Source organism: Protomyctophum parallelum (assembly GCF_964188405.1).
Source record: "Protomyctophum parallelum genome assembly, chromosome: 19".
Taxonomy (NCBI): Eukaryota; Metazoa; Chordata; class Actinopteri; order Myctophiformes; family Myctophidae; genus Protomyctophum; species Protomyctophum parallelum.
Genome location: NC_139717.1, coordinates 16,117,659 through 16,133,378, shown reverse-complemented (window position 1 = coordinate 16,133,378; position 15,720 = coordinate 16,117,659). Strand labels below are relative to the sequence as shown.

Below are 15,720 nucleotides of genomic sequence, written 5' to 3'. Positions count from 1 at the left end.
TTTAGTTACTTCTGCTTTCTTTCCACTGGACAAACAGTCTCGAGTCGACTCTCGCGTCTTAGCAGAAAAGAGGAACCTGGAAAGTTTAATTTTTTTTCTTTTAGACAGAGAGGGAGAGAGAGAGAGAGAGAAAGTTGTCATCTGTCACTTGTTGTCGCGCGTCCCCCGGCCTCACGCACGCAGTCACGGCAGTCAACATGGCAGGCGGTTCTGTGTTGGAATGTAAGGAGTACTTGTTCAAAGTCCTGGTTATCGGGGAGCTGGGCGTCGGGAAAACCAGCATCATCAAGCGTTATGTGCACCAGCTGTTCTCGCAACACTACAGAGCGACCATCGGGGTAGACTTTGCGCTAAAAGTGATAAACTGGGACAGCAAAACGCTGGTGAGGTTACAACTTTGGGATATTGCAGGTAAGATTCGATATAAATAATATATATATATATATTTTTACTCTTTTCGCCATTGGACACTACAGTGTTTCTGTGAGGAATTCTGTAGGAAATCACAGTGTGTTAAGTTTACTTTGCTCTACTGTAGGGCCTACTGTACAAAGTGGTGGAGCTTGGAATGTTCGCAGGCGCTTGTGATGTGATCAGAGCCGCATGGTTACTGCTTACTGTATAGACACTTAGCAGCTCTGTAAATAAAAAAGCCAGCAGGGTCTCTCTCTCTCTCTCTCTCTCTCTCTCTCTCTCTCTCTCTCAATAAAGTTACACATTTAACTATTGCGTCCGTGGAGTCTTGGTCGGTCGACTATTTTCACGACGCACTTACTGTATAAATTAACTAAGCATCGCAGCGTTGTATTACTTTCAGTTCACATGGTCATGACTGACTGACTGTCACTGACAGGCAGCCGAGGTTAATTGTTAGAGCAATGTAGGTCACGTTATTACCGAATGGTTGCTGCTTGAGCCCCGCCCCATGATCGAGGAGACTATCCCATTCAAAAGTATTGTTGGAATTAGAAAGTGGCGCAGCCAACCTGCCCCTCCTGAACATTCCTCAGTTCAAATAATGGTTCTGCGGTCACTTGAGTTATGTTGGGTCAGTAGACTAGTTCTGAAACCTTTTCATGTCAAGAACCCCCCCCCCCCCCCCAATTAGTTTGTGTTTCAAATATTCAAAATGTTTCCACTTATTTTGGGAAAACAGCAGATCTACAAGCTCACAATATGTCCATTGCGATGCATTGTGAGCTTATAGATCAGCTATTTTCAAATGGCTGCCTCTCAAGAACCACTTTGAAATGAAAACAACTGTGACCTAGGCTGTATGAAAAGTGTCAAAATCTGTGTGTGTGGTGCATCCAGTGACGTCCCATTGGCCTCTTTCCTACCCTCCATTCAAATTTCACATGCTTGTTTGATCTCCACCCTCGGATAGCCATGCATTTATGCATCTGACATGTGATAGACACACAGATAAGACTTATGAAATTGCTTTAGACACGCATGATTCAGCAAATCGACTTAGCGTAGGTATGTGAAACATGTTATGAGATCAGGCCAGAGGAACAAATGGGGCCCGATGTGTTCGTGATAGAACGCTGGATAGATGATTTAATTTCCGGGATACGAGAAGAGAGGGAACCTATTTCGTTGTGGGCATCTCTAAGGCTATAATGTTAAGGCGAGTGTAATGCAGCAGTGGTTCTAAAATCTTTCCACATCAGGGACCCCCTACGTGACCCTCACATCTACAGTTGTTAACGGTTATGTCTGAGTCATAGTGACATGCCTTTTCAATGGGCGTATCAGGGTCTTTTACGGTTATGCCTGCGTCATAGTGACATGCTTGTATATCAGCGTATCAGGTTTGTTTGTGGTTTTGTCTGCGTCAGAGTGACGTGGGCCGCAGTCCTGCCTATATATGGGCGTATCGCATTTGTTTATGGTTATGTTCATTTCATCAATAAAACATTAGGGGCCCTATTTTCATCAGTGCTAAACCCCTTATCCCTAAACTTCTTACTTTACCAAGAAATGTGCTATTTCTTGGTAAAGTGTTGGTAAAATGTGATCCTGTGTAATGAGTCTTAAGAACAGGTTGTATTCAAGCACAGGCACAGTAGTAAGTTAGTAACGATAGGAGGCTTAGTTAATCATTCTCTACTACTAGGGTCAAACACAAGGTGTGTGTGTGTGTGTGTGTGTGTGTGTGTGTGTGTGTGTGTGTGTGTGTGTGTGTGTGTGTGTGTGTGTGTGTGTGTGTGTGTGTGTGTGTGTGTGTGTGTGTGTGTGTGTGTGTGTGTGTTTGTGTGTGTGCGAGCATGCGCACACATGTGCTTAACTATATTCTGTAATCATAAAAGTTATGTGACAGTGGTGGAAAAAGTGTAAAAAAAATCTTTACTACACTTACACTGCTAGTAAAAAGTCCCATAATAAAATGTACTTGAGTAAAATTACAAAAGTATTGGCGCCGCATCAAAATAATACTACCAATAGTAAAAGTACTCATTATGTAGAATGTTTCACAAGTTATTATTATGTCTAAAATGTATATAATAAAAAAAAAAAATAGGAGATCTACAAGCTCACAGCGTGTCGTGATGCGACTCGTAGATTGGCTATTTTCAAAAAGCCGAAGTTTGACTGAAGTGGTTAATGTAATACTAATCAAAATCTGCAAAGTAACTAGTAACCCAAGTTTTCAAATAATTGTAGTGGAGTAAAAGTAGCCTACAATATTTCTCTCTGAGATGTAGTGGAGTAGAAGTAAAAGTATAGAACATTGGAAACACTTGAGTACAGTACTTGAGTGCTTTCCACCACTATGTGACACTTGCAGGATGTGTAGCCACCGTGTCAATACGCACCATGTCAGTGAGATGGCCCTGGTTTGGTTGAGAACAACAAACTGTGTAAGCAAAGCATCACTCATGTATTTGTTTATTCGATTATCTGTTTGTGAGCTGTGGCTAGTGAATAAACGTGACTGGCCTCTGCCTCCATCAAACAGGGCTCATATGCTGTGACAGAAACCAGACAGATGGCTGGGAGGCTGCTGTTTTTAGACCTATCCTGTGGCTTGCAGCAGTGGAGGAGAGATAGCGTGAGGAAAGAGTGTTGGTGGGTGTTGGGTGTATGGGGTCTATCGCCAAATCTAGGCTGTCTGTCACAGAACTGATTGGCAGCCGGGACGAAGTGCAGTCTGTAGTCTCTGTCGTCACACGGGCCCCCAGAGCGGCTGGTCAACGTTGAAGCTGAGAATACCCTACTGGCCAAAGCTGCAACTGCAGGACGTTCATGGAGGTGGACGGACGTCATGACGCAAAAGTGCGTAAAAGTTGAGACCGTGCTCGAGCCAACCATAGAGTTATAATGGTACTTCCGGTAGTCTTCCGGGTGCTTCAAACGCTACTGAGCAACTTCCATTGGGGGCAGGGTTGTCCGGTCTCTAGATTACATACAGACCAATCCACAGAGGGGTGCCATATGCGCAGCCAATACTGGGGAGGAGTGCCTCCCCAGCATTAAGCTGATTAGCTACACCTAGCCTACAGGGCACTGCTCTATAGATTCTCATAGAGCAGTGTGCCCTGTAGGCCAGGTGTAGCGAATCAGCTTAATGGTACACCCCAGTAATGGCTGCGCCCAGAGCACCCCTCAGTGGATTCGTCTATAACTCTTATGTCGTCACCCCCTGCCTGTGCCAACTCGGCATGCAAGGGCATCTCTGACCGACTGCTGGGAGGATCCCGTCTGCCTGTCACAGGCAGATAGCACTCCACCAGGGGACCAACTGTGAGAGTAAATAAAACACACATCTGTGTGTATGAGACAGACACACAGGCACACTGGGACTCACTGATATTATTCATGGAGACAAGCTAAACACTCCTATACCACCCCCACAAACTCAAACTCAAACACACACACACACACACACACACACACACACACACACACACACACACACACAAACACACACACACACACACACACACACACACACACACACACACACACACACACACACACACACACACACACACACACACACACACACACACACACACACACACACGATACATCCATCAATTCCAGAACAAATAAAGTTTAGGGTAGAGTACTGTACAGTGTACACATGATAATAATATGCTTAACTGACTCCTCACACAATGCCTCAAGGACTCGTGAGGACGAGAAAAGGGGGAGCTGGGACGTAGACTGAAGGAGAGTGAATGCCGGAGGTGTATTTGCAGAGTCATTAAGACAGCCATTAAGCCACTTAATCGTGCAGAAAAAAGGATGAGGACTAATCTTCATGGTAACACGGAGAGGAACAGCACAGTTACGTCGTTGTATCTCTGCCCGTTCACTTGGCACCCAATAATGATTACAGTCTAGCAGGAATTATAGTAATCAGATGTGTGTGTGTGGGGGGGGCTTGTATAAGATGGACGTACCATGAAATTCGACCTGAAGGTCGATCCCCTCTCACCCAAGAATTGCTGTTCTCTTCCGGGTTTGTCTGAAGTGTGGACAGGATGATTACCACCATGGTGTGTGGAGTAAATAAGCCTGTGTCTCGTGCCGGGGGCCCCGAGCTGGGATTTAAGTTAAGAGAGGCCACTTATGTACAAGGAACTCATTGCAAAACCCTCTAAAAGTTTAATATTAATAATACCCTTTTTAATTATAGCTGGGGGATTTTGCCTCAATTCAAACTCTGTTCAATACCGCTCCAAGCTGTAAGCCGTAGGAAAGTCACGGCTCACATGCTGCCGTCGAGTGGAATTTGAATGTGCCAGCCAGTCATGTGTTATTTATTTTTTAAAGCTAATCCAGTTTTACGCTGATGTTTGCTCCATCTCAACTAGACCTTTTACTATTATTTAGCATTTTGTTAAGAGGCCGTTCGTTTGAAGGTTCAGTCAGTTGTTGCCTCCTTAACAACAGACGGAGAGCGTTGCTGTTGCTACTGCCGTGTCTGGCTTGGACAGTTTCTATGGCAACCCACCTACAGAACTGAGATGTCTATGAGCATACTGTAGGAAAGTTGAGTTGCTAGGGCTGTAATGAGGGAACTTCTCTCTACTGTATTTTTCTATTTCTATTTCTCTCTCACGTGCGTGTGCGCACACACACACACACACACACACACACACACACACACACACAGTCACACACACACACAGTCACACACACACACACACACACACACACACACACGCACGCACGCACGCACGCACGCACGCACGCACGCACGCACGCACGCATGCACGCACACACACACACACACATGCACACACAAACAGATTTAAAAAAGATGGTATGGTATTGTGGCTGTAACTAAATGTTTTCTTTTTCATTAGATCTTTAATGGGTGGACATGGGACAATGTGAAAATGTCAAGCCCTAATTAATCCTGGGTCAAAATAATTGCGATTCACAATACTATCCTGACAATAATCCAAATGTGCTTAAAACTCATTAAAACATGTACATATTCATATACCTTAAATATTTTATTTGAGACCAGCTCTGGTCTAGTCTAAAGTCTTGTACAGTCCTCCAGTGAGTCCAGTGCAGTATTTCCTTGAAATTGTAAGTGTGCATTAGATAGTAGGTTGACCTACTGTAGGCGGATTTGCAACACGCGCCGCGCAGGCACACACTGCTTGCAATCCAAATCCAATCAATTCCAATACTCGGCTGTTTAGCTTGGTAGATGACACTGCTGAGAGCCTCTGTATTGAGGTTGAACAAAATGATCTGGGCCAAATTATCCACAATGCAGTGGTCAAGTGGAATCAACCAATTCTCCACGCTGGGAGGCACCAACAACTTGAATTGTGCCCATGGTCAGAAACAGAAGATTAACCTGATTATATCTATCATTATTCTTGTTAATATATTAACTTATAAGATTCAGTTGAACACCACTGTGCATCTTTGCATGGAGTTGAGGAGAGGGTCGAGACTAAGAGGAGAGAGAGAGAAATAAATAAATAGTCACTATATATCACTATATTATGGTAAAGATAGTTACCATAGTTGTAGACACCATAATGCTTGCCGTAGCAAGTTTGCCCTAGCCTCGATGACCTTGCAGGCTTATGCAAAGGCCAACATTTTAATTTAGATAACATGTTATGTAGACAAGATGCCAGGTCATTATTGACCTGGTATCCTATCCTGTGTATAGTTTCAGTGTACAGATTATTGTATATTTTCATAGGATATTCCATCCTAGAATAGATTAATGTATTTGATGCGTTTGACCTTGTGTTGTCCTTGTTTACTGCAAGTCGCACCTAGCTCTAAGGAAAAGACACCTAAAACACACCCATGACTGTCAGACTAGTAAGTATAGTACAACCCTTTCCGGGGCAGATAACGCACTACTAACTAACTAACACATCTATCTACCATATGTATCTAACAATTGGTTAGACATGTCATTCCCCATTGTGCCGTACTCTTTAGCAGAGGCACTGCCCCCTGTTTATTAATGCTGTTTATTAATGCTACAGTGCTCCCCCCCCTTACTTCCTTTGAATGAAAACGTGATGTGTGATGATGTGTCGAGTCCTGCATTAATACAAATTAAGCTTGATTTAATTCACCTGGTTTATTCCCATTGCTGCGCGTCCGTCCAACAGCTGATGATGATTACAGAAGTACTCAATTTTTAATCTCATTCACGATGACATCCAGACACTGTATTATTACTCGGTTTAAACTTAATCAGCACCCCCAGCCAGGCTCCACTGCACATCTTTAGACCATACAATACAATCACAATCTTACATCTTCCCATCCCTATTAGTGCGGTTGGAAAGTTTTCACATATTCTATAATTCAATACCATAGTTACCCGTGGGGCGGGCTGAGCCGAGTCGAGACATTTTAACTTTATTGGCGAGGCGGGTTGAGGTGGGTTAAATAATGTATAATGGGATTTCACTTGTCCTGCAAGGAAATTTGGTAAACAAATCAAGAGTGCGCACACTGTAGCCTATACCGGACTGTTGTGTGGAGCTGTGCTGTGCTTAGCTGGACTTCACCATGGGTATTTTGCATTGATGACGTTGATCTCCTCCTTTTGGCCCGGTTTCATAAAGGACACATGGTGTAAGAGGTATGGTGTTGCACATGCTCAGATGCCCTCTAGGCCGCACACAGAAGCCTGTGAACATAGACATTTCGTGCATAGATGTGCCACACAATGGTATGGTATGGTAGGCCTCAGGTCTACCATTCTGAAATGTAATTTAATAATATTTGGACTGCTGGAAACAGTAAAGAGAGCCTACTGTCAGCTGTCCAGCAGTCCAAATATTATTAAATACATTTTCAGAATGGTAGACCACCTCAGGCCTGAGGCCCACCATTGCATGGCACATCTATGCACGAAATGTGGCTTCTGTGTGAGGCCTAGAGGGCATCTGAGCATGTTCAACACCATACCTCTTACACCATGTGTCCTTTGGGAAACCGGGCCATTCTCTCCGGCAGCAGTCCCGTGCTTACTATTGCATTCATGATTAAATGCATTACGCTGTTGTTCATACTTAGGCAGCATTAGAGCCTGCAGTTTTTTTATTTGCAGCATATGACTCTAATTTATCTGTGCCCTTTACAGCTTCATTTTAGACAGAATTGAACCCACAGATTATTTAGCAAAATAATCCCACACAGAACAAAATAAACAGATTGAATATCTGTTTATAATGTTAAGGGCATATCGGATATGGGTATAATATGTACCATAGAGCAATTATAGGCTTAGTCTATATTTAATTAAGGAGGTGTAATAACGTGTAATAACATGTAATAACGTGTTCCGCCCACGAGCTACCTCCTACCGGGGAAACTCCCCCTGTCAGGTGAAAAGAAGCGCCTTGGACGCTCATGCATTGAAGGAAGCATGAGGTCAGTCTGTTGCTCTCCCCAGGTTGACAGGAGGGAGTGTAGAGCTTAAGATTACATTAGATAGTTGACACTGGGTGAAACAAGAAAGAATTATTGATGAACATCAATTAATTACCAGCTGACTTATTATATCTGCAGAATTGTGCTATCTCCTATAAACACACAAAAACAGCACATCGCGTTTTGAACGAGACACACACGCACACACACACACACACACACACACACACACACACACACACACAAAGCCTGTTTGTGTGACACAACTGGGGGAGGAGGTGTACTCACGCACCACACGAGCGAGGGCCGGCGACACATTCTGAGCTTGCAGATCGGCTATTTTCAACACGCGGAAATATGCAGACACACACACACACACACACACACACACACACACACACACATACACACACACACACATACACACACACACACACACACACACACACACACACACGCTAGCTAGCATCCCATGGCTGAGAGGTCGGCTAGAGGCAAAAAGTGTCTGGTTGCCTAGAGACGAGGCAGCCAATGAGGATGTTGGTCGCGGAAGCCATCCCGGCCGTTTATTTGACCAGACCAGCAATGTGCTTTTCTTTTCAAGAAGTGTGCCAAACCACAGTAGATCATCAATACATCATATAACTGACTTTTGACTTTTTCTAGTTGTATGGTACATGGCATGCATGCAGGATGGTTATGGTTGGCAATCTTTTTTCATCTTTTTCATTCAGTCAGTGCTCTGCTGAATGGGAGCACTCTTTTACAGAACGAGGTACACCTCCAGATTGGCCCAATTAGGCCAATTTACATGCTGATGGTACAATCAGTATCAGATGTGTCACTGGAAGTACAGATGAAGTGTTGAGGGGGAAAGTGTGACATGCTCTCATTTTTTAACCGCTCATAAATATTATGTCGACTATGGTAGTGTACTTTCTTTGTCCATTGTGTCCATGTGTCCATTTAGATTCTAAAAAAGCCTTCTAAATCCTGACCAACATTTTCTGAAACACCTTGCTCAAAACACATTTTGAGCAAAAATTGCTCAAATGTAATGTTATTGCTGCCATATACTGTACATACGTAGCAACAAGAACCCCAAAAGGGGTTCACGTCTTGAAGGGTAAAAATGGGCGCTCTTGTCATCATACATCATAAATAATACAACATCTCATTCCGGCCAATTTGCGTCCAAACCCTTGTCCTCCCTTTGTGCTTACACAAACACTCAAAGCTGGCCATTCATTATCAATGGTATTTAATGTTTGTGTTAGGACAATGTTTGTGTTTACACACACCCTCAAAGCTGGACATAGGAGGGGCTAGCGCGGCGCCCCTCAAACACCCCAAAATGGATTCCTGTCCTGAATGGGTTAAATCACTTGTCCAGAGTGAAGCATTGATTCTTCTTCTTTTCCTTTACGGCTTTTCCCTTCAGGGGTCGCCACAGCGAATCATCTGCCTCCATCTCACCCTGTCCTCTGCCTCCTCTTCTCTCACACCAACTAACATCATGTCCTCTTTCACTACATCCATAAATCTTCTCTTTGGGCTTCCTCTATAGGCCTCCTGCCTGGCAGTTCCAACCTCAACATCCTTCTACCGATATACTCACTATCCCTCCTATGTACGTGTCCAAACCATCTCAGTCTGGCCTCTCAGGCTTTATCTCCAAAACATCGTGAAGCATTGATTGATCTGCCATAATCATTTGTCAGGTAATCATCATTGTATAGTAAGAGCTGTATACTGTATGTTGCCTTGGAATTGAATTGGAAGCAAATTGTGCTTCTTGTCCAACATGACCGGGGAGTCGGGGACAAAGAACCACATCTTTTCATGAACTGTAATTCCATCATCACTGACTCTTTTTACTGAAACATTGTATCGTACCACAATCTTTTTTTTCCATTTGATGAAACTTGCCTTTGTCTGTTGTCTAGCGACCACTTGACTGAATATATTATGAGTATTCCTTTCAGCAGCTTTTGAAAAACCACCATCTCTCTCCTGCTGCTGACAGACACATACAATAACATTCTTCTCAATCTATCAGAGAGCTCTCTGGTATTTTCTGTCAATACGTGACTGGCATGTCTGTCGTGTCTGTGTGACAGAAAACGATATCAATGTCGAACAGAGCTCGGGGAAAGGACCAAAAAGAGAGAGAGAGGAAAAAAAGCCTCGACATTGGTGAGAAGATTATCTAATTCTGTCGTTGTGCTGTCTGTTCACTCCAAGGCAGTGGTGGAAAGTACATTTACTTAGAAAATAGCCGATTTACAAGCTCACAATATGTCGCGATACGACACATTGTGAGCTTGTATAGATATTTTCTAAAGATTATTTATACATTTAGGCTATACATGTTGAAATGGGACACGCTGCAGAATGACACCAATACTTTTACTCAAGCTCATTTTTAATTAGGGACTTTTACTTGTAACAGAGTATTTCTACTTTTCAGTATTGATTGAGTACTTTTCCATACCACTGCCCGCTGGACACACACCGAACGGCTCTGTCTCTGTCCTAATGTGTCGCGCTTCTGCGTGGGGAAATCGTCTGGGATTACTAAACTTAGACTTTCAATTATGAGCAATTACCAGCAGACCCGTAGGCCCCAAGGTGTGTATTCACTCATGCTTGGTCACGTCCACACACTGTAGCCTATACCATGCCCCTCCGGTTCCTTACGCAGTGCTTGGGTTAAGTACTTAAAAATAGCCTAAACTATTTTCTTTTCTTTTTTTGACTGCTAGGTGTGTTTTGTTTGTTTGTTTGTTCTTGTCTTTTTCTTTTGTGTAAGTCATGTGGATTTTGTATGCTTTATTTAAAATCATTAAAAAACTTTGATGATAAAAAAATAAATAAAAATAGCCTAAACTGAAAGTAAATTGGGGTAGAAGCTGTCCACGCGTGGTTCCTAAAATGTCTCTCGGTTCTTAATTTTGGAGTGGAGAGAGATTAGTGTGCACAATGTACTGTTACCGTACACCAAAAGTGGGGTCCGGGGACCCCCAGGGGTCCCTGGGGGAATTCCAGGGGGACCCCAACTAAATGATAGTTTGGAACCAAATGGACCCGTATGGGTCTGTAACTCAGAGAGTGTACAAATGGAACCAAATGGTTCCATTTGTACGCTCTCAGAGTTAAATTAACATTTATTTTACAATATAAATTGGGGGTCCCAGAGATAGAAATGCCATTAAATGGGGGTAGGTAGACTAATATGCATGTCAAACTGGGGGTCCTTGAAATTAAAATGGTTGAGAGTCACTGCTACAGATGTAAAAATCTTCTCTTATGGGGGTCCCTGGTATATATTTTCTAATGGGGGTCTGCGGGATAATGAGTGTCAATTTGGGGGTCCTTGACATGAAACAGTTTGGGAACCACTGAGTTAAAGGACCACTTCACCACTTTTCAACCTATCTTTATATAATTGGTCTCGTAGGACACCCTGGTCACATGGTTCATGTACTCGCACGAGCCCATAACCTCCAATGCATTCCGTAAACCTCCAGTTGTCCCTTTTCAATAGAAGTCTATGTAGAAGAGCCTGGCCCCATGAAGTGAACGGAGTTGTCGTATCTCTGTCTTACTCTATGGCTCTGAGAAACCCGTCCACCAGTGACATCATTGTTAGGCAGACTTTTTTTTAAACAAGATAAAAAAATATATACTGTATATTTCATTCTTTTCAGCAGCAGAAAGCCTGCAGTTTCTATTATCTTGGATTACCCATCGATGATGTCACTGGTGGACGGGTTTCTGAACTGCCCAAAGCCCTCCTATGAGACAGACTGAGTAGAAAGAAATGGTGCCATTTTAGCATGATTATTAGTGAGGACCAATTATATATAGGTTGAAAAGTGGTGAAGTGGTCCTTTTACACTAAGTGCGTGTGTGTGTGTGTGTGTGTGTGTGTGTGTGTGTGTGTGTGTGTGTGTGTGTGTGTGTGTGTGTGTGTGTGTGTTGGAGCAAAGAAGCGTTTACATACAACCTTCAGTGACACTGACCGCAAAAGCTTGGCCAATTTGGTCAGCTGCTTGACTATATAGCCTTTACATCACCCACATACTGTAGTTGTGCACACGTGTGTGTAAACCTCTCGAGTGTATCTGCTTGAACTAGGCTAGTGAGGCTACATCATATACCAGAATACTGTATAAACACAAGGTTCAAGGTTGGACTTTATTGTTACATCTTGTGTACAGGACAAAAAACACAGCAAGCACAGCAAACAAAGGGATAGAATGAAGAGTGATAGAAAAATAGTAACATATGTGCAATGTGCATGTTTTCTCAGTAGTAGCAATGTTAGGTAATACGTTTTTTGTGAACAGCTTCACAGTAGGTACAATTTGAACTTTATTTACCCAGTAAAGACATTTAAGAAATGCCAGGTTGAAAGTGGTTAAAAATAGGCTGCACAAAATCCCGATATCAGCCAAGAGCGTTATATCAGTTGAGATTTCCAAACCTCACAGTGTGATCACTTCTCTATCCAGGCAGCACCAACACTGTATTCATTAATTTCTGTTCCACCTGTGGTTTTGGCAGGGAGTTTTCACTGGATGCAGGTTGTGTTTCATCTCGTCTTTCACACGGTTATCTTGATTGTACAATCTATGTGACATGATGACAGATTTCAAAGATGTTAAACTATAGACAGGTCTAAGATGTTATGTTTCAGATGTTTCTAAGGTACAGTAAGACTCCATCCAGGTCAAGCAGGGGGAACCTTTGCCCGTGGAGATACTGATAAAACATCCACCTCCTCACATAAAGTCTGCCTCATATATTAATAATATGCCTCATTATTCTCAGCTGATGCAGACAGGCTCAAAGATGTTCTGGGTATTTGCTTGTAAATATTTTCCCAACACTAAAACCTAGTTCCTCTTAAGCCATTCTGGACATCCTTTTGGTGTTTTAACTAAGCATTATGTTATACTTTAGCTATTGAAAAATCATAAAAATGCGGCACAAATCTTTTAATATATATTCTTTCAGAGCGAACGTTTTTTTATTTCGACGTCAGGCCTAAATGGGTTAAGGCAAGTGTCTTATTATTTTTCTCAGATCTAATCTGGTTCAAATTAATTCAAAACCGACAACCTGGACAATATGCTGGACTACTACAGTATGTAGTCATTTTCAGAGATGCAGTCGATGTTGTGAGGAATTCATCTTCACAAGTCATTGACCTGCAACAACTGATTCATTCTAGGAAAAACCAATCAGAAGCATAATACACATCTGTTTTACTGGGAAAGGTTTCAGGGATCGATCTTGATTGAGCTGCAGGGAATGTGAATATACCGTAATCCCTAATAACAGAATGTGATTCTGTAGGAGTAAACAAACATATCCTAACCGGCATGTCTGTGTTTGAAGCAGAGGCTTTTCCACATCGATTGTGACATTCAGCTCCCACTGGTAATTCCCCTCGCTTTGCCTTTCATATTTTCTCAGAGAATGACTACAGAGAATGGGTTCATTATCGTGGCAGATTGCTTTCTCCATTCCTCTGCCTGCAGATTAGTCTAAAGACAAATGAGTGAAATTGTGTCATTTCTGACACCAAATTCTTGTGCATAGTGGGACAAAACAAATGTCATGCTACATTCAGTAAGTACAGTACTTACTTACTTACGCCTATCGCCCAACCTTGGGCATAGGCCACAAACAAGAGCTCGCCAGGCATCCCGGTCCTGGGCCATTTTCTCCAGCTGTCCCCATGTATGGCCATCTCTTCACATCTGCATCCAGGTCACGGCGCCAGGTGTTTCTTGGTCTGCCCCTTTTCCTTGTGGGTTCCAGAACAAGGCGTATCTTGTGATACTAGATGCAGGCTTGCGAAGGGTGTGGCCAATCCAAGGTAGTGGTTGTTAAACGTTTTCATTTCAAGGACCTCCAGTTTGGTATGCATTATACTCCACAGACTCCCTTAACTCTCGACAGTGTATTTAATGAAGGCTATAAGCTGGGGACCCCCTGGGACAACCTTTTAAAGCTACTGGTTTAAGGTAATAATAATAATAATAATAATAATAATAATAAACTTTATTTATATAGCACCTTTCATACATAAATGTAGCTCAAAGTGCTTTACAGAGCAGAAAAGATTATAAAAACAAAAGCAAAACAAAACAGCATTAAAACAGGCATGCAGTTAAAACAATAGGACAATAACGCAGTGTCAAATCAGGAGAAGGCAGTGGTACAAAGATAAGAACAGATAAAATAAGGCAACGACATTAAAAAACAAGCAGTAATACAATACAGTGAGGACGTGAATAACAAAAAATAAAAGATCACTTAAAAGCAATGTTGTAGAGGTGATGTGGTAGTTTGAATCACATTTCTTCATGAAATATGTCACTTGAATGCATTAGCTTTAATCATTTGTAAATCTGAACCAATTACTCATCTACCTTAGCATACCGTATTGACTTAGAAAAGGGTAACAGCGTAACACTGGTCCAGTGGATCCAATTTAAATACTTTGTGACAAGCTCTTGTTAATACTAAGTCTATTCACTTTTTTTTAAATCAACAGACTTTCAACCTAGCATCCCTATTTTGGGCATGTCCATTACTGACACATCTTTTCAAAAATAAATAGCAAATCCACAAGCTCACAACATCATATTGCAATACATTGTGATCTTGTTTGTGCACCACTGTCGTCGAAGACGAGTATTAAATAGGGCATTAATTTAAAACATGTTACTAGAACATATGTATGAACGAGGTTTTATCCGTAGGACTTCACCATAATGCTTTTCTCCTCCCTCAGGTCAGGAGCGTTTTGGCAACATGACGCGGGTGTACTACAAAGAGGCCGTGGGGGCGTTCGTGGTGTTTGATGTGACGAGAGGCTCCACGTTCGAGGCGGTGTCCAAGTGGAAACATGACCTGGACAGCAAGGTGAAGCTGGCCAACGGCAGCCCCATCCCCTCGGTGCTGCTTGCAAACAAATGTGACCAGAAGAGTGAGAGCTCAAACAACACGTCGCTAATGGACAACTTCTGCAGAGAGACCGGCTTCCTGGGCTGGTTTGAGACATCGGCGAAGGTGAATATTGCGCCGATGGATCGTCTGTCTGACACACGCTCAATCTCGGCATCTGGTCTGGTGTTGTTTTTGGGTGCTTTGCAATAGTAAATAACATAATAGTCAAGTCAAGGCGCCTTTATTTGTATAGCATATTTAAAATAACAGAAGTTGACCCAAATGCTTTCCGTTCAAAATAGCATCATAAAGACCTCAGAAAATACAACACAGACAGCATGAAAAGCTCATCTTAGGATACGTTGCTGCAGTGTAATATTGATGTAACTGCTTATAACCCTATACTTTGTTGACTTCTCTAAGGTCCCCTACTAAGGACCCCTAGTGGTCTGTATACGGTCCCCTCGTTTCCCCCAATAAATCTCTTTGCATAAAATAGACAATCTACTTCCATACGTTCTTGTAGGTCTGCTACTTTTGCAGAATGTTCACCCATTTTTGTCCATGCCCAGAATAGGGATGTTATAGGGTTCGAGTGCAGCAGGTTAATCAGAACAGTTGGTATACTATACATATACTATACAGACTCTTCCCTGCGGCTTGTTTTCTTTTGTTTGTCTTTGACAATAATCACAGGGTGGAGTCACAAAACATGCACAGTAAAAGCTACAAAAGCTGACAGACAGGAAGCACAAGAACGTTGCTTGGTGTCGTAAGATACACAACAGTCACCCTTGGGGCTGAGCAAACTTAAGAGAACTACAAGACCTTGACACAGAACATACAGAACATAAAGCTACATAAACT

General features: G+C 42.6%; 1 protein-coding gene across 1 annotated transcript in view; it reads left to right on the top strand.

Moving 5' to 3' along the window:
• rab32a (RAB32a, member RAS oncogene family) overlaps positions 1 to 15,720 on the top strand; it is a 20,773-nt gene continuing 5,053 nt past the window's right edge. Inside the window, exons 1-2 of the mRNA XM_083789653.1 lie at positions 1 to 411; positions 14,699 to 14,976. Coding sequence (XP_083645779.1) covers positions 198 to 411; positions 14,699 to 14,976 — 492 coding nt within the window. The 5' untranslated portion in view covers positions 1 to 197. The remainder of the gene's footprint in view (positions 412 to 14,698; positions 14,977 to 15,720) is intronic.